Source organism: Girardinichthys multiradiatus, chromosome 14 (assembly GCF_021462225.1).
Source record: "Girardinichthys multiradiatus isolate DD_20200921_A chromosome 14, DD_fGirMul_XY1, whole genome shotgun sequence".
NCBI classification, from domain to species: Eukaryota; Metazoa; Chordata; class Actinopteri; order Cyprinodontiformes; family Goodeidae; genus Girardinichthys; species Girardinichthys multiradiatus.
The window spans coordinates 44,639,340-44,665,802 of NC_061807.1; the positions used below are offsets into that span (position 1 = coordinate 44,639,340).

At 40.7% G+C, this 26,463-nt stretch overlaps 2 protein-coding genes across 5 annotated transcripts in view; both read left to right on the forward strand.

Annotated features, from left to right (window-relative positions):
• Positions 1 to 8,292, forward strand: part of si:ch73-40a2.1 (ephrin type-A receptor 5) — a 48,256-nt gene extending 39,964 nt beyond the window's left edge. For all 4 annotated transcript variants that reach the window (XM_047385433.1, XM_047385432.1, XM_047385434.1 and 1 more), the window contains 2 exons: positions 3,300 to 3,436; positions 6,552 to 8,292. In XM_047385433.1, coding sequence (XP_047241389.1) covers positions 3,300 to 3,436; positions 6,552 to 6,819 — 405 coding nt within the window. In that variant the 3' untranslated portion in view covers positions 6,820 to 8,292. The remainder of the gene's footprint in view (positions 1 to 3,299; positions 3,437 to 6,551) is intronic.
• Positions 8,293 to 9,216: 924 nt separating this feature from the next.
• On the forward strand, positions 9,217 to 26,449 carry rab1ba (zRAB1B, member RAS oncogene family a). Its single transcript, XM_047385436.1, has 6 exons — positions 9,217 to 9,501; positions 13,803 to 13,875; positions 14,013 to 14,108; positions 19,157 to 19,252; positions 19,928 to 20,059; positions 23,423 to 26,449. Exons 1-6 carry the CDS (start codon positions 9,488 to 9,490, stop codon positions 23,615 to 23,617), a joined length of 606 nt encoding a protein of 201 aa, XP_047241392.1. The 5' UTR covers positions 9,217 to 9,487; the 3' UTR covers positions 23,618 to 26,449.
• The last annotated feature ends 14 nt before the right edge of the window (positions 26,450 to 26,463 follow it).

A 26,463-nucleotide genomic window follows, 5' to 3' on the forward strand; every position in this document is an offset into this window, starting at 1 on the left:
TCCATTTCTGCTACCTGTATGACTGACCCCTTCTCTTTAACAATGGTTATAATCAGTCTGACAGAGAGAGGTATCCCAATCCTTGTGGATTTTAGTATAACAATGACCATCAGTGGGACCCTTTGTGGGGTTCCTTGAGACGACATTGTTGTAAATAAGTGCCGTTTAACTAAATAATCTGAACTGAAACTATCTGTGTAGTTATGCTGCACAATCTCCCTGGTCTGCTATATTTCTTCATGTCCGTCCCCATCTGGATCCCAGTAACCAGTTTTACAGAATTGCAAGAAATGATCTCTACTTTTATTTAGCAGAAAAAAAGCCAGAATCAAATTTACACAGCTGACCAGTGGTAAGGCTTATCGAGGTCTTAACCTACCAAATTGGAAATTATACTATTGCGCAACACAATTACGAGGAGTGGTGGAATGGCTAAAACACAGTAAAGAAACAACTTGGTTGACTTTGGAACAAAGTTCATACTCTAAATTTTCACTGCAGGCCTTTGCATTTAGCTCAAGTGAAATATGGAACAAATACAAAGTCACAAATACATGGATGAAATGTACCCAAAAGGTTCTAAGTAGTTTTAGAAAAAATATCAAAGCTCCATAATCCATATCCAGAGCCACGAAAATTGCGAATGTAATAGATTTACCAGGGCAACATGATCCAGGGTTCAGAGAATGGGAAAATAAAAATCTAATTTTTTATTGACGACTTGTCATAATGTTGTTTTAACCAGGAGACTCTAGAGCAGCACACCAGGAGAACAGAAAAGATTGAAACAGGTTTATTGAAATAATGTTTTTTGGCAATGTCAGGAGTCCATACTAGTCTGGTTGCAAGAATCGGCTCACTAAGAGGGAGAGAGCTGTCAGTATGATGTAGATGATGAGAAGTCCTGATTGTGTGAATATTGATCTTACTTGTGGGATTGGATGAAGGTTCCAGTAGGGAGCGGGTAAGCCACAGAGACTGAGCTTAGTAGGTGAGGGAGCTGTGCGAGCAGGTTTCCACAGATGGTTGTTGATGTTGTAGGGTGGACAGGCAGGGCAGATGAAGCGAGGAGCAAACTTGCAGGATGATCTAGATTTCTCTGAGCGACGTTCGGGCTGAGGTAACTTCATTGAAATAGTTACTGACCAGCAGGAGACTGAACCACGGTGGGTTTTCCAGGAAGTGGGTTCTGCTGTTCCCAACATGGAAGGGCCAGGGCCAAGGAGGGTGTTTCCAGAGCAGGGTTTGGCAAACAGCAACCACTTGGCAGAGTAAACAATCCGACACCTTCAGAGTGTGAGCAGCTTATGAAGCTCTTCGGTGATTGCTCCTCATGTGGTGCAGCTGTGTGGCTGCACCTGCCTGTCACAACCAGTGGAAGAGAGACACAACACTCACACAGCATCACAAACCTGCACACAGCTCCATGGCCTGACACGACTTGTTTGAAGGGGTGATTCTGAGGCCATTTAGTCAAATTCAGGAGAAGCATGGACTGATTTCAACTGACTTCTATAGAGTCAAGCAGTTGAGAAGTGATTTTTATGTCTCATAAAGAATGGTCACTTCTTAAATGACAACACACATAACTGGAGATGTGTTTCATGAAGGTTTCTAAAGAAAGAAAGTGTGATAAGATAGTGTCAAAATCGTATAAAACTTGCAGTCAATGATGTTGGGGCGCTCCTGGGACAAGGGAGCAGGAAATTAATGTTGTGATTGATCCTCAAGTTGGTGTGTGAAGATGGACATAAACTGACTAAAAGTCCATCATGGAAGGAATTTTGCTGGAAGGTGAATGTTAGATAGTTTATTATTTCCAAATTTGATAATTCTAAAACAGACTTTTGCTGGAGACAATGTGGACAAGTTGGCGATCACACACAAAAGTACATAAATCAGCACTAAAAATAATAAATGTACCAGTAAACATTAATATAAATATAAGTCCTGAATCCCAAAACTAACATCAGTCAAAAAAATAATAATTAAATCTAACATAACTTTACTCAGCACCTCCCTCCTGATCATACTGGTCTGCTCCAGGAGGACTCAGGCAGCACCTGGAAAATGGCTCTCCCTTTTCTGTGTTCTGCCCTGCTAAGAAGACAAACTCAGAAGAGGTCAGAGGTTTTCCTACTAAACAGCAGTGATAGAGAAACTAAAGCTTGCTGAACCACTGAATCAATATGAAGCTATGTGGATGAAATGGTTGTTTCGAACCATCCCATTGAATCATATATGGTGACATCTGCTGGCCAGTCTTTAAAATCGCACCCAGACGCCAAAGCCATAAGATACTGTTATGATTGCAATAAAGGTTCTATGTGCATCTGAAATTCTAGATTTTTTTAAGGGGAAAATGTATAAAATACTTATGTGAATGTGCCAACATAAAATATATGTATATGCAGAAAGTCTTTTTGTCCTTGCCACCAGGGGGTCATGCCTGTGTGAATGCCCGACAGGAACTGACATAAAAGCCAGATTTTTGCACACACTGTGGTGTTAAACTTTTGAACAGCAGACAAATGGCCCGTTTGAGTTTAGATGTATTTATCAAAAATTGCCCACTCTAATTGTTTTGTCTCTGTTTGTTTTTGTCTTTTCACATTTTGAAGCTTGACCTACAGTCTGGTTGTTATTAGGCAGCATGAAATGTTAATACTAGTTATTTTGTCTCAGGTCTTAAGATTTTGATCTTCAGGCAAGGGTGAACACTGTAAATTGTTAAAGTGTTGGAAACAAAAAAAAGTGGAAGCTACTTTAACTAGACCAAACGGTGATGACCACACAGCCCAGGTAGACTATCTCTTTAATGGCTGAACATGTAGAATGTTCCTGGGTTTGTGTGACCATGACCTGCCCAAAGTGTCAGTCAGTCAGTCATTTTCTACCGCTTATTCCATAGTGGGTTGCGGGGAAGCTGGTGCCTATCTCCAGCAGTCTATGGGCGAGAGGCAGGGTACACCCCTGACAGGAAACTGGTAAACTTGTGACTGGGCCTGGTGTGTGTATTGGATGACCGTGTTGTCCATGTTGTCAGGTCAAACAGAAAAAACAATGTAGCTCAAATGGCTAAAAGACATCATGATGGTTCCAGTCAAGGTGTTCGTTTTGAGCTGCTTTCACTGCTGAAAGCTTACACGGTTGGCACAAGTAGCAAAGAAAGAAGATGGGCTGGTCTGACTAACCAGCTTTGTTTTTAAAACATGCATTATGGCCAGTATGTAGTAGCCAAAAAGCAGCCTAGAAACAGCTGGTTTATTCACGTCATAATTTTCTTGCCCGTGTCATAGTGGTCATTCGGAGTAACTATGTGGGAGATTGTGTCCCGAGGAAAGACTCCATATCCTGCTGTCCACAACTATGAACTGCTGGACCTGCTGCTGACAGGACACAGACTCAAACCACCTGCACACTGTGATGCGAAGCTGTGAGTTTTTGAGCTTTTTCTTGAAGAGAGAATTCTTGAAATATCCAACAATTTTTCATTCTATAGATGTTGTATTGTTGAACATAACATGTTTTAACACAGAATAATTAATTCAATTCAGTTCAATTCAGTTTTATTTATATAGCGCCAATTCACAACACATGTCGTCTCAAGGCACTTCACAAAGGGTTTGGAATGACGTAGGATTGTTGGGGAGGTTAGAATAAACTACTGAGTGTTAGAGTTTGGCCATTTTAGAATGGGCTATGTGTAGGGGTACTAAGTAAACTGATAAAGTTTGTCCATGTAGAGCCCACTGGTGACCATTGTTATACTAAAAACCACAAGGATTGGGGGTACCTCTCTCTGCTTAAACAAAAATAGTTTAAACAACTATTGTTAGGGCTGTTAGGGCTGTTACACCTTTTAAATTTTTTTTATGAAATGTATACTGTATATAAAAAAAGAAAAATAGGCTAAGAGACAGAAATAAAAGAACAAGAATGGTCCCAAAAGGCAAATTGTTTGTTGATCAGAAATCAAGTACAGTGTTCTGAAAGCTGATAGAGTTTTGTATTTTCTTGTCAATACAAAGCAATAATTCTACATCTGTACTAAAAAATTGCTTTATGCTATGTAGCAAAAATATCCCCACCTAAAACATTCCCACTTAACATACATGTTTGGTGAAACTCCATTTTATCATAAACATTTGGAACAAACATGCTGCTTTGAGGGAAAACTACTCCAATGCTATTTCACTCCTTTAATTTGTTTTCTGCAATTCTCTATCTTCATATTATGGCAATTACAATGTTATTCTGTACCCTGACTTGCCATATTTATTTTATTTTTTATTTCATAGAAATTACAAGTAACTAAATCAGAAGGTGAGAATCTTTAAGTGAATTTAATATATATTATAAATATATTTTTATGTACCTTTTTTATGTAGAAGTTGGAACTTAGATCAGGAAAAACAGTCATTCAAACTCAATTGCAAGTGGGATTTGCTGATTGTTGAAACAGTCTATAACAAATATTTCTAAGATTTTATGCATTTACTCACTGCAGCAACATGTTCACTAACAGTTTGGCAAGTATTATTTTCTTACTAATCTAATTAGAGAACAAATGTTGATAAGCAGAGCAAATAAGTTATTACTGCAAGTGTTACCAAGTGTTACCAAGTGTTATATTTTATGGCAGCCATATTAGAATTTAAGGTTTGGGTTGATATAGAAACTTCTAAATTTGCAGAGGGCCATCCAGTTGATTTTTCCACATTGACAAATCAAAAATTCTTGTTTCTGAGTATGGAATCCAGCATTACATTCCTCGTCATTCTTCAGCTGAGAAGTCAACTTCTTAAAGAGGACAAATTTAATACAATCCAGGTTATTTCCCGAATACATCTATGAAAGAGAAACCAGAGATGAGGCCCACTTCAATATGAAATGTTATTAAATCTTTATTTTTAGATGTTCCATTACATTTTTTCCCTCTAATACGTTAAACATCTTTTTGCGGATGACGTGGTCCTGCTGGCCCCCTCTAGCCAAGACCTACAGCATGCGCTGTGGCGGTTCGCAGCCGAGTGTGAAGCGGCTGGGATGAGGATCAGCTCCTCCAAGTCAGAGGCCATGGTACTCGACCGGAAAAGGGTGGCTTGTCCTCTTCAGGTTGGAGGGGAGTTCCTGCCTCAAGTGGAGGAGTTTAAGTATCTCGGGGTCTTGTTCACGAGTGAGGGAAGAATGGAGCGGGAGATCGACAGACGGATCGGTGCAGCTGCCACAGTAATGGGGGCGCTGTGCCGGTCCATTGTGGTGAAGAGAGAGCTGAGCCGAAAAGCAAAGCTCTCAATTTACTGGTCGGTCTACGTTCCTACCCTCACCTATGGCCATGAACTTTGGGTCATGACCGAAAGAACGAGATCACGGATACAAGCGGCTGAAATGAGCTTCCTCCGTAGGGTGGCCGGGCACTCCCTTAGAGATAGGGTGAGGAACTCGGCCATCCGGGAAGGGCTCGGAGTAGAGCTGCTGCTCCTCCACATCGAGAGGAGCCAGTCGAGGTGGCTCGGGCATCTATACCGGATGCCTCCTGGACGCCTTCCTCGGGAGGTGTTCCAGGCACGTCCCACCGGGAGGAGGCCCAGGGGACGGCCCAGGACACGCTGGAGGGACTATGTCTCTCGGCTGGCCTGGGAACGCCTTGGGCTCACCCTGGAGGAACTGGAGGAGGTGTCTGGAGAGAGGGACGTCTGGGCGTCTCTGCTGAGTCTGCTGCCCCCGCGACCCGGTCCTGGATAAGCGGAAGACGACGAACGAACGAACATTAAACATAGTGACACTTGACTTTGGTTGTCTCTCCCTATTCACAGTATGGTAAAAACTTATTCAACATAGTGTCCTCTTTTTGGATGTGTGGTCACCTGCATTTGGATCTGCTGAGCGGTGGTGGTGGAGCTAGGCTGTTTGGTGTTTCTCCCTGGGCTGTCGTTGCAGTGCGGTGATAGTGTGTTTGTGTAAATGCGGGGGCACGGTGGGGGCCCCAGGTTTGTGCCACTGGCCGAGGACCTCTTCCCGGATGGTTTTGTCCCATCTTGGTGTGGGGTCGGGGGGTCTGTTGTGGGTACGGTTGCTCTGTTGCGCTTGTGCGCTAAGGCTGGGGTGGCATTGAGCAGGGCCCTTGCCTTGCTGTCATAGCGCGTTGTGTGATGGGGGGCAGGATGCGGCGGGGGTGCTTGAAGCGGGCAGTGTGTGGAGCTTGCACTGTGTGGATGTGTCATTAGTGGCTTTTCGGGGGTGGAGCTCATCTGTGGGGGTGTGCCCCTGTGGAAAGGAGATTCATTGCGTTTGGGTTCGGGAGCATGTGTTCGCTAATTGTCTCCTGGTTGGGAGTGGCCCTATGGTGGAATTCATGTTGGGGTACATTGGGGATAGGGGGCTGAGATTGGAATTCATTAGGGCATTGGGACTGTTTGTTGGTGTGAGTGTTTTTATGTGTAGGCATGGGGGTGGGAATGTGTGATTCTGATTGGGAAGTCTTTTATAAAAAACAGTCAATGTAGTCAATGTGTAATTATTTTCCTCCCATCTTACCCTTTCACCAGTTATGAAGTCATGAAGAGCTGCTGGGATCCAGAGCCAAGTTTGAGGCCACACTTCAGGGATCTGCTTGAAGTACTGAAAGGTCTTCTCTCCGAGCTTCCGGTCCTGGAAGCCTGGCAGGAGGCTAGATACATCAACCAAGGATTAGATGTTGCAGCTGGTGCTGGTGTTGTGTCTGAGAATCCTCAGGAAGACTCTGGAGGAAAACATGAAAATATCTACATGTCTTCTCCCGTGGGTGCAGACGGATGTAAAACAATGCCACTGTGATCACCTCTGTTATTCAGACTTAAATATTGTAAAACGTATCTACCCATTGTCCAGGTGTGTTTAATCTTGTTCAGGATCTAGGAGGACTGGATTTCTATTCTAACCAAGAGCCAGGAGACATGCCAACAGTCCATCATAGGACACATAGGACAGACAATCCTGTACACCACATCCCCCCCAGTCCAAATTAGCTGCCTTTTTTAAACTTTATTTTCGGAAAAATACTTTCTTTATCTCTGAGTTGCCTTTCAGCTATTGTTGCTACATGACTCTTCACTGTGGATGATGACACTCTTCTACCAGTGTCAGCCTGCATCTTCACAAGTCTAGCTTTTGTTCTGGGGCTGATACTCACATTTCACACCTAATCATGTTCATCTCTAGAACACAAGACCTATCTACTTCCTGAACGGTATGACTGCTGCACATTCCCATATTGTTAATACCTGCATATAATTTTTGAACAGCGGAACGTGAAAACTTCAGGCATCTGGAAATTGTACCCATGGATGAATCCGTCATGTGGAGGTCCACAATTCTCTTTCTGATATCTTGGCTGATTTCTTTTGTTTTATTCCATTATATCACATATGGAAGCAGTGTGTTTGAGATGTTTCCTTTAAAATATATTAACAGGTGTACCTCCAATTAATTGAAATGATTTGAATTCACTTATCAGAAGCTTAGAAAATTATATCATCATCTGGGTGTTCCCAAATTGTTTAATGACACAGTAATCTTAACATATGCAAACTTCTGACTTTGCTTTAGAAAGATTATCTTATTATTCTGGCATTTAGCAATTAAAAATGGTTTTAGTAATCCTTAATGACCTTAAAACAGGAAAACATTGTTCTGGTTGAATGTCAGACAGTGAGAAAAAAAAGAAAATTGGTCTGTTTTACGGTATACTCTATGTAGATATCTGGTTTCAAATCTACATACCAACTATAAAAAAGCTGAATTACCAGCTGTAAAGCCAACCCTTCAGATCCAGCAAACACTTGATTGCAGTTGTTGTTGCTAAGAGCGGCTCAACCACTTATCAAGTTTAGGGAGGAAAACCACTTTTCACACAGGGCCATGTAGGTTTATGATTATTTTCCCCTTTTGTTTACTTGTGTTGTTTTTCTGTAATTTGTTTGTTAATCAGAAACAATTGTGTGTGACAAACATGGACTGAATTCACAAACATGTACACATTTATACACCGATACGTAGATCAGTAGGGAACCTGGGCTTGTGTGGCTCAGGGGCACGTCAACATGTGATGGGAGAAGCTGGAATCACACCACAACGTTTGGATTGCCAGGCAATTCCTCTTCCCACTGAGCCACAATGTAACCTCTTTCAGGTATATCTCAAGAAACTATAATAGTGCAGAAAAGTGAATTTATTTCAGAAATTATTTTCTTACTCTAATTCTTGTTATATATACCAAAAAATAAATATTTACTTCAATAAGACAATCTATTACTTGAAAGTCCCCCTTTTTGTATTAGTTCAGTTTTTAGTTTTCCTACCGCTTGTTGTTGGAGGTGAAATTAAAATGTATATATGTGAAGAATATGCTGGATAAATTAGTCTTGAGGTTCTTCTAAAAATTGAAACGTTCCTTTGAATCCAACTATTAAAAAATAATTTGTGTTATTGCAGCACCTGATGTGTGACGTTGTTTTTCATATCATTAAGGTTTTTGCAAACTGAAATGCCCTGACAGGTTGATTAATTTTTACTGGAATATTGTATGTAGGTTTCTTTGTTCATTGGTTTTTCTTACAGATCAATTTAACAAGAATATAACTGATGTTTTCACACATGGTCTATTCCTGTCAGCCACTGAATGACCTAAAGCATAGCTTGCGAGGAGTTTTCCTCCTAAACTGGCTACCTTTAGTCAGTCGGCGACCCTTTATTAGGCACGACCTGACAAAGCATTCAAAGATTGAATGTAGATAACGTAAATATGCAAAAGAGAAATAAAAACTACCTGCGATCAATTCCTTGCTATACAACAATTTAAGAATACTATGAATTTATAGTGTCATAAACAATGTATATCGTTCGAAGTTCGAACTCCATCTCAGGTGCGCCGAGGTAAAAAAAAAAAAAAAAAAAAAGGAGAGAAAACTCCGCGGACACATAGCGCCGCTCTCCTCGTCGGCTGACAAATGGGGCAGATCCCAGTCTTCTGACGAAGATAGATGAAAACCCACAGACTTTAGCAAATATTATCGTCTATATGACAGCCTGAAACCACAGATTTATTGATATATTTTGTTGTTAATAAATCGCTGAATTCGTTTTCTTTCCAGAAAACCCATCACTAAACAAAGCGACTATCTTTCCCCTAAGCGCAGTTCATCTCGTAGTGACACATCACCTTTCGTCACTACCGCACCTGCGCAGTCATCCTAAAACCTTTACCAAGCAGCGAACACAGAAAGGCAGGAGAAAAAATAGCGTTATACGTGACGGTAATTGAAATATGAATGCTTAAGAAACAGCTATTCGAAACAATTAAGGTAGAATACACAGAGGGCAGCACAGACGGTTCAAAACCATCTAAGTGCCTCAGGAAGACGAACCTTCCGTCCAGTCATCAGTTCGGTTTGTCGTAGAGGGAAGGAAGAGTGTTTGCCCAAAGAGACGCAGCGCAAGTGAAACCATGAATCCTGAGTAGTAAGTTTTCTCTTTAGCTTTCTCAGCTTTAGGACCGTGACTGTTCTGTATGTGTCGATGTATTGGGTTTTAAGAGGGAATATTCTGAATAATGCTTGTCTAATGGTCCTGCCGGAAATCTGCCGGAAAAACAGGAGCTAGCTGGCTCCCAGGAACAATGCGGAATGTGTCAGTAATCCTCCAAACGTCAGGTGACGGCTTCTGTGTCGCTTCTGCTTCTGGCCGCTACAGGAGAACCTCCCGTCTCAAATGAAACATTAATAAGTGAAGATGTTTGGAAAGACGCTGCAGTTTTTCATTTAATAAGGTATTAGCTAAACATGGGTTGCTCGGTTCTCGCATTTAGACAGAGGCTAAAAGGAATAGATTGGCTTGAAATACATACACACACTGGCACTAATATTTGGGTAAGTGTCGTTTAGCAGGCTGCACGCCGGCCACACACTTTTCTCAACCATCAACAAGCTTCCAGCATTATTCAGGCTGGATGTTCTTCTTGGCTGAAAAGGTTGGGATTTTGGGAATTGCTGATTTTTGTTCTTTTCCTGGCATTGACCTGGCTCTCAAACATGGTGCAAACGTTTTCAGCAGGGTTGAGGTCAGGGCCATTTCAGAAAGTTAATTCCAGTCTGTTATTTCGTTTCCAACTCCAGTCATCAGTTTACCTGAAGAATGGAGAAGATAAAGAATTTAGACATGGTCTTCATAATTCCATCCATAGGGACTTCACTATAGACTGTAACACTTTACTGGGATACAGTTACACCCTCACCATATATAAGCATATTTCAAAGCTTTTTGTTATGAAATGTTTTAACTAACCTCTGTTGCTCTTTTCATTATCACCACTGTCATTAAACAGCTAAAAGCTCTGCTAAAGGTAAAAACACAAAGATACATTTGTAAAGGTTTATGTAAATAGACATTTACCAAATGTTCAATTACTGTTGAACAATAATACAACAAATACATTTCAGGACTGTTAAAGTTGTCTACATGTCCACTACCCGACCCCTTAACTTATAATTAAAAACAATTCTGTTCTGGCCTTAAATCAATGAATCAATTAAAAAGGTTGAGAACACAAAGACAGTTTAAATAGCTAGAGACACACTCAATGAAATGATCAAAATGAGTCTGAACAGACTGATGAAACAAGTAATTATTGGTCGTAAAACAATACGAATTTAAAAGTGACAGAAATCAATTCATTTTAAAGAACGAGGAACTATGGAAACACAGACTTGTAGATGAGGTTAGTGAGGAAGCATTCGCTGTCAGTGTCCTTCAAACACATGAAACTCTTTAACTGGAGATAAAAATGTATAAAAGGGGGCATCACATAGCAATTGTTGTGAAAATGTTGTCATTTCAAATTTAAATCAACAGTTTGGCTAACTTGTGACTTCCAGGTTGGCATTAGGGCTGAAAAAAATTAATCATATTAATCATTATTAATCAATAATTGAAATAATCGCCAACTAATTTAGTAATCAAATAATCGTTAGCTGGAGTGCACGGACATGTAGCTGAAAGAACAACCCAATCAGAGCAGTAATTCAGCCAAAATTGTTCAAAACTATAAACATTTTGAATTTAAGATGAAAATCCTTCTTTGTCTATAAATATGCTCTATCCAGAACGCCCCGAGTATAATAGTTTTAGCTTCAACTGCTCCAAATTCTGTAAAAAATCTCCTATTAAGCTCGTTTTGCTATCCTATTATATTTTGATTGATCGAAAAAATATTTGACAGATTAATTGATTAGTAACATAATTATTATTTGCAGCAGTGTTTGTATATGCATAGTATAAACAAACAACATTGGACAGATGAAAAGCGTTATTCGTTTTTTATGCCTTTTTATAATTTCCATTCAAGCTGTCTTTGAGTTTTGTAGTAAAACATGAGATTTGTCCCCAAACCTAGCAGAGGTAACCATGAGCTCAGTCCCTTATGCAGGTTTTGTAGCTTCGACTTGTCCACTTTTTAGGCATACGCTGTTTAACACACTGTCATCATGTAGTGTGTCCTCAAAATACTAAAAAAGCAGCGATAGTAAAAATGAGATTGGCTGCTACTTCAAAAGATTCCAGTATTACAAGGAAAGCTGACCCTTCAGAAGGAAAGAGAAAGCATATCAGGGGTTTTATTTGGTTTATCATGTTTGGCAATTTCTTCTGCTCTTAACTTTCTTCTCATAATCTGTAACATAATAAGATTCCACTTTTTATACATGGTTCCAAAAAACGTGATACTAACTTCATTTTGAAGATGATTCGCTGCAGTTCTGCTGTTGCAGCAAGTGGAGTAATGTTTTGTCTCTGGACCTTCAAAATTTGAAACACTACTAAACAAACAGGCTGTTACAAAAATCACCTGCATGGTGAGAATTGGCGCTATATAAATAAAACTGAATTGATTTGAATACTTGCTGTGCCTCAGCTTACAGATGCGCCTTGAAAAAGAAAATAACCTAAATATAACTTATTCTTAAATATGATAAGGAAACTTACTGGGCTTTAGGTCCCTGTAAAATACCACGCTAAGGATGCGCCGTGGTTGAGAAATTGTTTAAAAGGTGAGTACAGCTCCTGTATCTGTAGCAGTGAATTAGTAAACCTCCTGAAGGACATAAGCTAACACTATCTGTGTTTATTTAGCTTATATTAGCTAAATAAAAAAAATCCCAAATTATTGGCCTTCATCATGAGTGGATGGAAACTTCTCACCACAGCTTTGTTTCCTCTGAATGAAATACAATTATGTCTCTGTTTCCTATTCAAGTTGTTATTTCTGATAGTCCTGAAATATGACTGATGAGAAATGGTGTGTTTTCACATACTGATCTTGAATACTTGCGTATCAGTTTTAAAGTTAAACAGATAAGGTCAACTGTATCTGCTGTGTGTCAATGAGCTGCTGCCAGGTGATGCAGCAGGTGGCAGATGTCTGTCTGCAGCTCTGAAATAAGAGAACTCCTATTGTTACTAAATCCTTTGCTCACTGCTTATAGTGACAAGCTAATCATTAAATCTCTTTACTAATTCTTTGTACTTTAATGTAGTGGCTTCTAGTACATCTTCCTAAAGCTGGAGTCAGGAACTTTTTGTTTCCAAAGGCCATCTTGACTTCACAATAAAGCAGAAAAACTACGATTGCACAAAGCCAAGGGAAAGCAGTTAAATAGTTTTTCTTAGGTTCTGTTGGTGATCTGTTTGCAACAGCTTTTGCTAAAATCATGTGGTAGTCGTCAGACGTTTGGGGGTTGTGAGTCTAAATACCGCTCTGAAGTGTACAAAGCAGGCTGTTTAATGTCAGTACATTGTGCTGCAGGATTAACAACAGTACAATTCAGTAAAATGAGTTGTTACTGGAAAAAAAAATACTGAAATCTTAAAGAGGCAGAAAATGAAAGTTCTTGAGCTCTTCCTTAGCTGGAGTCAGTGGCATGTTAGTGATCTTTCAGTGAAGAGATTAAGGGTGCCACCTTTTACAGACAGTTTCTCTGGTGTAGCAGTGCCCCAGGTGTTGCACTCAGTATACTGCCATCTTTGTATCTCAGGGGTCTATTGATGAGAAGCGCTGAACCACAGATCGCATACCAATCAAGAGTTTTTCTCAGCAGGTCAGAGAGACCTGTATGATTGGGTTGAATTTACTTGTTTTTTGCTTGGAAAATACCTTGAGATAATATTTGTTGTAAATTGGCTTAATACATATAAAGTGAATTGAATTGGCAAGTTAATAGACAACGGCCATACAGAGTATAGAATGGCTTCTCTTATTTACAAACTACAGAAGACACCAAAGCTTTGTGAAATTACAACAGAATAAGTCTGAAATGCATCTTTTTAATAATAATAACACCTTAATGACCAGGTAAAAACTGATTATCAGTTCCTCAGTAATAAAGCTGCACAGCAAAATCCAGCAGCTGGTAAGAATTCAATCTTTCTGGCTCTATGGTTGTTCTGCACGTTCCTGTGCTACTACAGCTTCCTTAAAACTAGGATTTCTGAGTTAACTTTAGGGCTGACAGTGTGTGGTTGTTGTCAATGTGTACATTTTTCTGGTAATTTTGGGCAAAATTGTTGATAAAAAAAATTCTGCCTACCCTCAAGCTCCAGGAACAATAAAGCAGATGCAACCCTTTTCCTGGTGTTATTTGGTAACTGGGAGACTAGTGTTTTCACATGACGGTCACTTTTAAATGTTCAGAAGTCAGTTAAATTAAACAAATTACTGAAAATATTAACAGAGCATAATACTATTTTAAAAATATTAATTTTATTTACAGTGACTATCTGTTCAAGCTGCTCCTCATTGGAGACTCTGGAGTGGGAAAATCCTGTCTTCTTCTCCGCTTTGCTGTGAGTAGTTCTCTAACACATTTCCCTTCATCTTTACCAAATTGTTAACATCTCTGTTCTTTACACATCATTTAGTCTTTTCTTCTTCTGTTGTCAGACTGACCTATTCCAGTTCTCCTTTGCTTGTGTTTCCACAGGATGACACGTACACAGAGAGCTACATCAGCACCATTGGAGTGGACTTTAAGATCCGCACTATCGAGCTAGACAGCAAGACTATAAAACTGCAGATTGTGAGTTCATTCACACTAACATTTAGCACACATACCCTTATCAAACTTAACTAGGCTTTGGTTACAGTCATTATAGTAAACCTGAACCTCAGGTTTGCCTAGGCAGGCAGACTGTTTCTACAGACATCTGTGACAGAATGGGTCGCTGCCAGAGCTCATTGAGTTCCAGCGTGGAACCGTGATAAGATGCTACCCGTGCAAACATTTCTGTTGGTAAAATGTCCTGTCTACTAAATATTCTATAGTTATTTATTAATAATATTATATCAAAGTGGAAGTGATTTGACACAACAGCAACTCAGCCATGAAGTGGTAAGCCATGTTAACTCACACAGTGTTGTCAGTGGATGCTGTTGAGCGTAGTGCTCAGAGAACAGTGTGTAGAGAGCTTCACGGAGTGGGTTTCCATGTCCAAGCAGCCCTTTCAGGCTTTTCATTGCCAGGTGAAATGTATGGCGTCCAATGCAGTGGGCGTAAAGCATGCCAACATTAGACTGTAGAGCTGGCATTGAACCTGGGTTTGGCAGTTCCTTGGGGATCAACACTTTTAGGTGTAACATCTGATGGAGGGAGGATGGTGGTATGGGGCTGTTTTTCAGGAGTCTGGCTCGACCTGTTAGTTCCAGTGAAAGAAACTCCTAATGGTTCAGTATTTCAAGACAGTTTGGACAGATTCATGGTCCTGACTCTATGTGAGCAGTTTGGATGCCCCCTTTCTGTTCCAACACAGCTGTGCACCAGTGCACAAAACAAAGTCCATAAGGGGATGGATGAATGAGTTTGGTGTAGAGCAGCTTGACTGGCCTGGAAGAAGCCTGACCTCAACCTGATAGAACACATTTGAGATGAATTAGAGACTGAACCAGGCCTTCTCATCCAACATCAGTGTGTGACCTCACAAACACACTTCTGGAAGAATTGTCAAAAATTGCCTATAAAGGCTAAAGCTGCTGTAGCTGCGAAGGATAGGCCAACATCATATCAAACCCTCTTAACTACGTATACGCTGTAGATCAGGTTCATGAAAGAATACTTCTTGTAATATAGTGCCTCTTAGTTGACTTTGAGAGTTTCTGTGTTCTAGTTAGAGCTGCACAATTATTCAATGAAAGACTCAGTTCACATAAATGTGTTTTCATTTTTCTTTATTAGTAATTTAAAACATGTTGCACTCACAGTCACATGATACAGTAATTATAATAAGTCTGTATTAAGCAAAGCTGTAAAAACTCAGCAGGTAGACCAGAGATTAACAAATGACTTGGTCACAGCCCCTCTCTTTCTTCCTTATTTGTGGTTGGCACTTCCACCAAGGAGGAACATCTAAGTGGAGCAGACGGTGGTTGGTGGAGGTAACCCTGGTGACAAAAACATAACTGTGTTAGTTCTGTAAAGAGAAGCACATTTTGTCTGTGGGGTTTTAAAACTGACCACAATGCTTAGATGTACAGGGGTTGGACAATGAAACTGAAACACCTGTCATTTTAGTGTGGGAGCTGCACGGTGGCGCAGTTGGTAGCACTGTTGCCTTGCAGCAAGAAGGTCCTGGGTTCGATTCCCGGCTGGGGGTCTTTCTGCATGGAGTTTGCATGTTCTCCCTGTGCATGCGTGGGTTCTCACCGGGTACTCCGGCTTCCTCCCACAGTCCAAAGACATGCCTGTTAGGTTAATTGGTAACTCTAAATTGCCCTTAGGTGTATGAATGAGTGTGTGCATGGTTGTTTGTGTGTTGCCCTGCGATGGACTGGCGACCTGTCCAGGGTGTACCCTGCCTCTCGCCTATAGACTGCTGGAGATAGGCACCAGCTCCCCCGCGACCCACTATGGAATAAGCGGTAGAAAATGACTGACTGACTGAGGTTTCATGGCTAAATTGGACCAGCCTGGTAGCCAGTCTTCATTGATTGCACATTACACCAGTAAGAGCAGAGTGTGAAGGTCCAATTAGCAGGGTATGAGCACAGTTTTGCTCAAAATCTTGAAATGCACACAACATTATGGGTGACATACCAGAGTTCAAAAGAGGACAAATTGTTGGTGCATGTCTTGCTGGCGCATCTGTGACCAAGACAGCAAGTCTTTGTGATGTATCAAGAGCCACGGTATCCAGGGTAATGTCAGCATACCACCAAGAAGGACGAACTACATCCAACAGGATTAACTGTGGACACAAGAGGAAGCTTTCTGAAAGGGATGTTCGGGTGCTAACCCGGATTGTATCCAAAAAACATAAAACCACGGCTGCCCAAATCACGGCAGAATTAAATGTGCACCTCAACTCTCCTGTTTCCACCAGAACTGTCCGTCGGGAGCTCCACAGGGTCAATATACACGGCCGGGCTGCTATAGACAAACCTTTGGTCACTCATGCCAATGCCAAATGTCAGTTTCAATGGTGCAAGGAGCGCAAATCTTGGGCTGTGGACAATGTGAAACATGTATTGTTCTCTGATGAGTCCACCTTTACTGTTTTCCCCACATCTGGGAGAGTTACGGTGTGGAGAAGCCCCAAAGAAGCGTACCACCCAGACTGTTGCATGCCCAGAGTGAAGCATGGGGGTGGATCAGTGATGGTCTGGGCTGCTATATCATGGCATTCCCTTGTCCCAATACTTGTGCTAGATGGGCGCGTCACTGCCAAGGACTACCGAACCATTCTTGAGGACCATGTGCATCCAATGGTTCAAACATTGTATCCTGAAGGCGGTGCCGTGTATCAGGATGACAATGCACCAATACACACAGCAAGACTGGTGAAAGATTGGTTTGATGAACATGAAAGTGAAGTTGAACATCTCCCATGGCCTGCACAGTCACCAGATCTAAATATTATTGAGCCACTTTGGGGTGTTTTGGAGGAGCGAGTCAGGAAACGTTTTCCTCCACCAGTAACATGTAGTGACCTATCCACTATCCTGCAAGAAGAATGGCTTAAAATCCCTCTGACCACTGTGCAGGACTTGTATATGTCATTCCCAAGACGAATTGACGCTGGATTGGCCGCAAAAGGAGGCCCTACATCATACTAATAAATTATTGTGGTCTAAAACCAGGTGTTTCAGTTTCATTGTCCAACCCCTGTACGTGCATAAGCATGAGCACATTAGGTTTTAATGCTAACAACTACTTCTCTAGCTTGAGGGATCTCCTTTTGCCTTAAGCAAAACTACAGTATTTTTCCTCAAACAAATAAAGCACATCATTAAATAGACCTCCCTCATTGTAAAGGTTCTGGACAGACACCTGGTGGCCTCCATTATACACAAACCCACTGTCACCTGGACACAGCAGACAGCATCATGAGGATCATGTTCTTTGTTTTCTCCAGTGTATTTAAGACGATTAAGCCTCATTTACTGTCAAAAACTCAAAAACAAGAATCGCCTGGATCAAAGACTATGTGACAAACAGACCACAGTTTGACAGACTGACTTATAGTGTGTAGCCAGGTGGTTAGGAGCACCACAGGGGACTGTACTCTCATCATTCCTCTTCACTCTGTACACCTCAGACTTCCAAAACAAGACAGACTCCTGTCATCTGCAGAAATACTCTGATGATTCTGCAGTCGTGGGATGGATCAGAGATGGTCAAGAGTACAAAGATCTGGTTGACCACCTTGTGTGTGGGAACAATCATCTCATCTTGATTGTGAACAAAACAAAGGAGGTTATTGTAGATTTCAGGACAAACAGGAATATATCGATAACTTTCAGTTATGTTAGTGGAGGTGATGGCTGAGAATAAATGCCTTAGGCCCTGTTTACACAACAACGATTTCTGGTCAAAATAGAAAAAATGTGTTTCTAGTGTTTGTACACCACAGCAGTTCATGTTTTCTTTGAAAACAATACAATCTGAGAACAAATTCCAGAGTGTAATGCTTTGAAAATGTCCTGGTTGTGTAGACAGGAAAAATGTAATCTTTTTTTTACGGGAAAGCCCTGGCTCATGTGCCAGTATAATATCAATGTGCACACACACAAGATAGCAGTTGCCAATCAGTTTAAAACCTACAGAAGATGAAGTTATTAGTAATAAAGATGGCAGGTTGCAGAGTACTTACTTATGCTGCTGACTCTTTTGAATCTAATGGCTATTCTCCAACAAAGTGCTCATTTTCTCCCTGGTTTTGTAGGCTGGTTAAGGGGAAGCTAACCTGCCTACACCTGCTTAATGTTTATGCATGTTAAGTTTCAAAGTACAATACCGCCTATTAGTGGTGTGGTGGAGGAATCACACAGTTTTCACATCTCTGCTGTGGCTGTGTGAATGGAGGTTGTAATTAAAACATTGTAATGTTTTAACAGAAATGGGGAAATAACGTTTTCACTGGATCGTTGTTGTGTAAACAGGGCCTTAGTGTTCACCTAGAAAACAGATTGGAACAGACTAGAGTGGAGATGCAACTTGTGAAGCCGTCTGCAAGAAGGAACAGAGCAGACTGTACTTCTTGAGGAAGCTTAGGTCCTTCAGTTATTGCAGCAAGATGCTGCGTTTCTTCTATAAGTCTGTTGTGGAGAGTATGATCTCTTCTCCCATCATCTGCTGGGGAAGCAGCAGTTCAATCCTTGAACAAAAACTGGCATTAGTCAGTTAGCAGCAGCATCTAATCTGGCAGGCCAACCCATTTTTCTTTTGATTTCTTCAACATCTGTTCCACCTGTCCCACTGTGGTCTGCCCTGGTGTTTGGTACCAAGCCATCAGTAGCAGGTCCTTTAAGTCCTGGATCTTTGCACAGCACAGTTCTTTTTGTTCAAACATTGAATTTGTGGACAGATTGTACGCTTCCAACCTAATAAATGCCAACCAACTTTGTAACAAGGATTGTAAGATGATAATCTCTATTTTTCACGTCACTAAACAGCAGTATGGCGGATTGATGAAGGTTTCTGCACGAAGTCTAACTCTGATTTTCGGGTAGAAAAAAACTTGAGTTTGAATATCAGTCTATTTTTGATCAGCATTACGTTTACATAGCTAATGCCTGTCATGGTGGTATAGTTGTATAAACTTCTTCACTCTTTGTTTCTTTCTTGGCCATCAGTGGGACACTGCAGGTCAGGAGAGGTTTCGAACCATCACCTCTAGTTATTATCGTGGAGCCCACGGCATTATTGTTGTATATGATGTGACCGATCAGGTAAGTTAAAAAATCAACTTAATATCTCAAATAGGGAAACTTTCTGTCATAAGTCTGTCTACAAGAGGTTTATGTGTTACACCACGTATTTTTTATTAGGCTCACACAGTTATGACGACATTGTTGGAAGAATTCAGTAGAAACGAGTGTAACAGAAAGTAGTGGAATAAGGATCTGTGTAATAGACATTAATGCAACAGGGATTATACAATAGATATCAGTACAATGGAGGTAGTGTGTGCTGTAAGATCACTAAAGGGGGATGTGCAACATCTTGGGTATCGTCTTCACTATTTGTTATTTTTTGGTACATGTTTATTGTCTATGTGAATATGTCTTTGTCACTTATGTCTAATTGTATATAATATTTATATTCTGCGTAGCACCTGTTTTTATTTTCCTTTTTATTCCTTTTGTAACATCAACCTGGCAGGGGGGACTGCAGATGGAAATTCACCTAAGGCTATAATCTGGCATATTTACATTTGTGTAAATGTTCATTAATATGCATTGTCCCTCTTATTTTTCTTAAATAAATAAATAAAATATAAATAAGGACACCTTTTAAAAGATGTTGAGATAACAGTTTCTGTGACTGCATTTTTATATTGTCTGCTCAGGTTCTCCTGTTGAAACCCTTTTAAATCAAATCCATGCTTGCATTGGTTTTTTCAGGAGTCTTATAACAACATCAAACAGTGGCTGCAGGAAATTGACCGCTATGCCAGTGAAAATGTTAACAAGCTTCTGGTGGGCAACAAGTGTGACCTAACTACGAAGAAAGTGGTGGACTACACAACAGCCAAGGTATTACCTCCTTCTAATGCAAAGCTATAGTGGAAGTGGGTGAAAAAATGCACATTGAAAGTGATTGCGTAATGTTTCCCCCTTACTAATTAAAACAGTTGTTTGGAAGTATTTAACGTATTTAAAGAGTTTCTATTAGCCAACATACTTTCTCAGATATTCTAAGGTGTGGAACCTGATACAGCCTGATAAACCACAGAAATGTGTCCTGGCAAAAAGTAATAATCTTTTGACATCTTTTTCCTTCTTTGGTTTTAAAAACCTCCCTGATACCGAAAGAAGTATCTTCTTCACTCAGAAGCAGCTTCCACACCGGGGGTGTTGTTTTTAGCACCCCCTTTTAGCGCTTACATGGATGTTGTTACTGATATACAATAAAAAAAAAAAAAAAGTCAGTTTGAGACCAGCCTGTCCCTGGTCAACACCTATCCAATCAGCAAATATCTAAGGGCATCTAGTTAGGAATGACAACAGGAAGCTGTATTTTCTTACGAGGAAATAAAGATGCAGGTTCTTTAGTGCTTTATTCTGTGTGCTGTTTAAGCTATCAACTTTGGCATACATGCCATCTCATACGACAGTGATGTGTTTTAAAGGGCTATGGGGCTGAAGTTATGTCTGCAGGGCAAAGCTGTACAACTAATCTCGGAAACCCAAGTTGTTGAATAGAGCTGCTGTCAAACAGATGTGGTTCAACATGTCTTCTGCCCTGCTTACATTCAGATGCAGATTTTTTTTTGCCATTAGTAGTAAAGAAAACAAGTGCACGGTATGACATTCACTAAAACAGAGACACAAGAACAATGGCCACGCAGTCAAAAACAACAAGAAGGTCCCATACATAAAAAACTAAAAAATTAAAACAAGTACTAAAACCCAAATAAAACAAAAGCCAAAAAGTGCTTGTTACAGTCATCACAAAGTCTTCGTGTTTAAAGTCATCACAGCTTGTAGAGAAAAGCTTTTGTTGTGGCACGATGTCCCACATTTAATTGCTCACTAGCGCCTCCTAGAAGGGTGATGTTCAAAAAGGTCCATGGCAGGATGCAAAGGGTCCTTAATGATGGCTTCATTAAAGTCTTTCTTGGTAAATGTCCTCCAGGACTGACAAGTCCACACCAATAATCTGGCTGGCAGAGCGGAACATTCGGTTTAACATTCTCCCTTACTCAGCAGAAACATTTCTAAACCACACTGTGAGAGCATTTGTAAGATGACTTGCTATTGCACAGCGGTAGAAGTTTAACAGAATCTTCTTGATCCTAATAAAATCCTTTTAATTTACACTGGAGAAAAAAAAAGCAGCTGTCGGGACTTTTTGGCAATCCCACTGGTATTCAAATTCCAGCTGAGGTCATGTGACAAAGAAACATCAAGAAATCAACAATTTGCACCTCCATACAATTTATAAAAACAGGTAAAAGGGATTGCTTTTTACTAAAATCAAAGACCAATTCAAAGGTTTTAGAGGCGTTCAGAACCAAGTTGTTTTCCTTACTCCAAAACACTAGATTTTCCACCTTAGTTCTATAACTACAGTCGTCATATGAGGAAATCAGACCAATGATAGCTGTATCATCTGCGTACTTAATTATCAAGTTGTTAGGGTTTGATGCAACACAATCATACGTATACAAAGTGTCCAACAAAGAACTCAAAATACAACCAGTGATTACAGTGAATTAATCAGAGGAGCAGTCATTAAGTGTAACCCTTTGAGGTCTACAGGTTAAAAAAGTTCAAATCGATTTGCATATGGCATCATTCAATCCAAGCGTCTTCAGTTTATAAATAAGCCTCATGGAAACAAGAGAATGAAAAGCATTCTAACTTGAGATTAACCTTTATCATATACAGAATCTAGAGCAAGTGACATGGCTTCTTCCACACTCCTATTCTGTCTGTATGCAAACTGGAGCGGACCCACCGACACAGGGATCTGGGCTTTAATATAATCCAGCACAAGACGCTCTAACAGTTTCATGAAGACTGATGTGAGGGCCACAGGCTGATGCTCATTTAAACATGTCACAAGTGTCTTCTTAGGCACTCGAAGGATGCTTGACCTTTTGATGCTGTGTGGACAGGAAAGGTCAGTTAAAGCAGGAACAAGTTGCTCAGAGCACAGCTTAAGAGCACATGGAGGAATCCAGTCCAGTTCAGGTACTTTCCTGACTTTAGTCCTGAACAGGACTCTATGGACATCCTCCTGAAGAACAGTGGAACCGCTTTCCTCACTGCACATCAAGAAGTCTACAGACTCCATTTCTGAAGTCTCAAACCGACAATAAAAATTGTTATTCGGCTGTGAGTTATCCAAAGAGACTATCTTCTCGTTCCTAGGTTTCCACGAGGTAATGGTGTTGAGACCCTGCCACATTCTTTGTGGATTGTTCTGTTTGAAGCATCCCTCAGTCCTGTCTCCATAGGCCTGCTTAGAAGCTTTAAGCAACTGCTCTAGAGAGTATTTGGCCAGCTTATAGACTATAGCATTGCCCAAATGAAATGCTCTAGCAAGCTCCTTCTGCTTTATGTTTTCATCTGCATTAAAACACAGTTTCTGACTTGCTTGTTGTTTAACAACTTTCTTTGGGACACAACAGTCAATATAAAAATGTATATATCCAGTGACAGCCTCACAGTATTCATCTAAATCATTAGATTGGAAAACAGACCAGTCAGTGGCGTCAAAACAGTCTAGTATAGTATAGTTTCACTGTCCTTGGTCCAGCACTGAACAATATGTGAAACAGGCTTTAAGTATCTACTCTTCTGAATGTTTGTAGATAGAAGAACGGAGAAGAGGTCAGATTTACCGAAAGCTGGCCTCAAAATGCGGACTTCATGTTACTGTAACAACAGGCCAAAATGAGTGCTCCTTGAGTGGCATGTTTCACATGTTAATAATAGTTAGGAAAGGCAGGCTTAATATTGCATTTAATAAAGTCACCAGCAATAATAACCGTTTTACAGTTCTCATATTTTTGTAAAATATCACTTAATTCATGTAGAGTGACTGAGGTGTCTGCCCATGGATGAATGTAGATTGCGCACATAAACATCACAGAAAACTCCTGAGGGAGATGAAATTTGCGGCACTTGACAACGAGACATTCAAGATTAGCTGTACATGTTTTGTTGACTATAAAACTGTCCATGCACCAAAGTTTATTAATAAGCAACCACACACCTCCACCCTTCGTTTTCCTCGATCCAAACAATGAACAGAGAATCCTGGTGGCTGAAAAGCAGAATCTTGTATGTTAATGTGAAGCCACATCTCAAGGGGTGAAAAGTGGCTGTGTTGGTTCCCTGCATGTTTTTGGGTTTATTGTTTCACTGTCTTCTTGTTTTTCCTGGCAGGAGTTTGCTGACTCTTTGGCCATCCCCTTCCTGGAGACGAGTGCCAAGAATGCCACCAATGTAGAGCAGGCTTTCATGACCATGGCAGCTGAGATCAAGAAGCGCATGGGTCCTGGGGCCACAGCCAGTGGGGACAAGCCTAACTTAAAAATTGAGAGCACCCCAGTGAGGCAGTCTGGAGGTGGCTGCTGTTAAGAGAACCCCAGTCCTAATCTCCCCATCACTTGTGAATCATTCTTTAATCTTCTGTCTTCCCTTTCCTTCACCCTTACCTTCGCCATCTCATCACTTTTACCCCAAACCCTCCACCCCTAACCTGCTCTTTTAGCCCCACCTTTCTTATAGCACACCTGGGACAGGAAGGTTGAAAGGTCAGGTAGATGAACCCTATGGGTGCTAAGATTTGATTGAAACACGGTAAAAGGTTAATTTTGTAGGTCTGCCATATTGGAGAAAGGCACGGAGTCCCTAATGGGTAAAGATGATGAGAAGAAACAGAATCTGATCCAGAGGACAGAAGAATATGATTACAGGGATGATTGGCATTAATACAGTGTAATACAGACACTGAGAGACACACCCACTATAGTATAGTTAAAAGAGTACAAAAGATTTTATCACCAAACACATTTCTTTTCTAGTTGTCTTCTTCACCCACCTTCATTCCCATCCCATCGCAGCCCACACTGTTTTTTCCTGGAAATATTCATGCTCTGCAGTTGCTCTGTTTGACATATTTTGCAGCAGTAACCTGCCTAATAATCGTCACAAAAGTTTCCCGCTGAGGCTCCAGATGAAGCTCTCTCAGGCAACCTTCTCCATCCACCCTACTTCATCAGCTTCCTCCTAACCTGCAGTGCAAGGATTCAGTTTTAACATTTGGGGCCTTAAATATCTGCTGACATCACAACGTATTTCTTAGCTACCTGGTAATATCCAATGTCTCTCTCTGTTTACTTGTAAGACACTTGTACTGATGCCTTCAGTGTTCAAACCACATCTCCTAACTGGGACTGGGTGGATAAAAGTAGATGGTAAATCAGCTGAAATGATTGCTGTTGCTATTGGTAAAGAATGTAATGAAATTCTTTCCTTGAACCTGGCAGTAATCAGCAACTCATCTAATGCCACATGTTGACATGAGATCTGTACATCAGGTTGTGGGAACTGTAATTTATGGCATTAGCTTTCCTTTCTAAGCTGCTTGCCCCTTGATGATGTAACATCTAGCCCAGAGACTTTCCAATAAGACACTAAATAATTCTGTCAGCAGGTGGCATTATTCCACATAGGCTATATGCAGGACAAGGAGGTGGAAGCAGTTAGCATTAGCTTCATTACTGCTGGGGTTTTAATGATAATGTTTTTGTCTGACCCGATAAGGTTTCAGAATAACATTTCATGTGAAGCTATGGTACAGATGTCTCCGGTTCTGACATGTTTCCAAGTCTCCCGTATCTTTGCTGGGACAACCACTTGGACTCAGGTGTTTGGGTCACAGCTGTTGAACCCATGGTCCCTCACCTAATAGCTAGCAGTTTGTGCCTCACCTGTCATCATTTTGAGTGAACTATTGTTTATTGGGAGCTAACAGACACAAATTGTCCTTTATTATATCTGTTTTCTTAGAGTCCAGTTAAAAAGGATTACTGTGCACCATGTTGGGTAGCCAGAACATCCTTTTTAAATTAGCTACCAACCCTTGGCTAGCTTTTGCGGTTTAATATTAGGTACTTCAATATTTTAATGAAAAATGAAGAGTCCCCCTGGAAATGAAGACAGTAAAAGTTAACACCTAACTAGAGTTTTTGTTAGCCGTTTAGCCTCCAGTTAATGCATCACTCACACTGGAGCAAAGTGGAGCAAGTCATCTGATCAGACTGGAGAACATTCCAGTTGTAGTTAGGATTGAGTTAGGAGTGTGTTTACATGCCTGGAGTTCTGAACAGCTCTCTGCTTCTGATAGCTGTGTTAGGTCTCAATGACTTGGTGGCTCCTGCTGTAAACGAGAACTGGAAATCTGTTATTGAACAAAGCTCCTTCCAAACCTGGACTGACTGGAGTGGTGTTAAGATTACTCTCACATTACTCTTAGTAGTTGTGTAGCTGTAAACATCAGCCTTGTCGACTTCATCTGGTGTTTCAGGGACTGACTGGTCTTGGATTATTGACCGGATATGAACTCCCTGATTTTCCCTTCCTGCCCAAGTCACTACTATACTTCCACAGCTGGGTCCCCCTTTAAAAACCTAAACCGAGGAGAAATATGGCCTTCAGCAAAGTGTTCAAAAAGGCACTAAATGGTCTGGTTCAGCAAACTACTGGTTGCCTGTCATCACACTGGGGTCTGGTCTTTATGAAGTTGAATTTGATCTTGAACAAAGCTAGAGCAGTAGGTGTGTACAGAGTAGGAAAAGATCAGACTGGGTACTTCAAAGCTGTTTGGATACACCTCGCCATCACAGCATCATGCCAGTCTCGCTTGTGTAGATGCTGAACAAGAAATCCGAAATAAAACAGTTTTATTCACACATTAGGATGTTTGGGTTTTGATTACACGTCTCCTTTTTCCAGCTGGTCTTATAATATAGGTTACTGATTGTGATGTATTCATTGAATACTATACTGTGTTTAGTCCATGGAAGCATGAGAGGGGACACTGATCTGGGTGGGATGGCTGATTAGGCGAGGTTGAATAGAAAGAGTGGGGTTTTTGCTCATGAATGTGATTCACATTTGCTTTTTTTGCCTTTCACTTTTTCCTTTGGATTAATTTGGTTATGGGGTTTTTTGTGTCATTTGCACAATTCTTTATTGCTTTACAATAGATAAATGCAGCATTGGCACTCATTAGAAGGTGTTTGATAAAAACACCAAGTAATAGCTGTCCAGTCACTTTTTTGTCTTGCTTGGCTTGTTCCCTTTGGTTCTGTCTTACTGCAAAGTTTGATCATGTCTTTTTCTGTACATATTAAAAAGATATATGTAATAAAATTCAGAAAAACGACTGGAAACCCAGTCTCCTAACTTTGTTTCTTTCT

Coding starts and splice junctions, on each gene's coding strand:
- rab1ba (XM_047385436.1), top strand. Junction 19,253..19,927: donor TATATGATGTGACCGATCAG/GTAAGTTAAAAA, acceptor TGGTTTTTTCAG/GAGTCTTATAACAACATCAA. Junction 20,060..23,422: donor TGGACTACACAACAGCCAAG/GTATTACCTCCT, acceptor TTTTCCTGGCAG/GAGTTTGCTGACTCTTTGGC.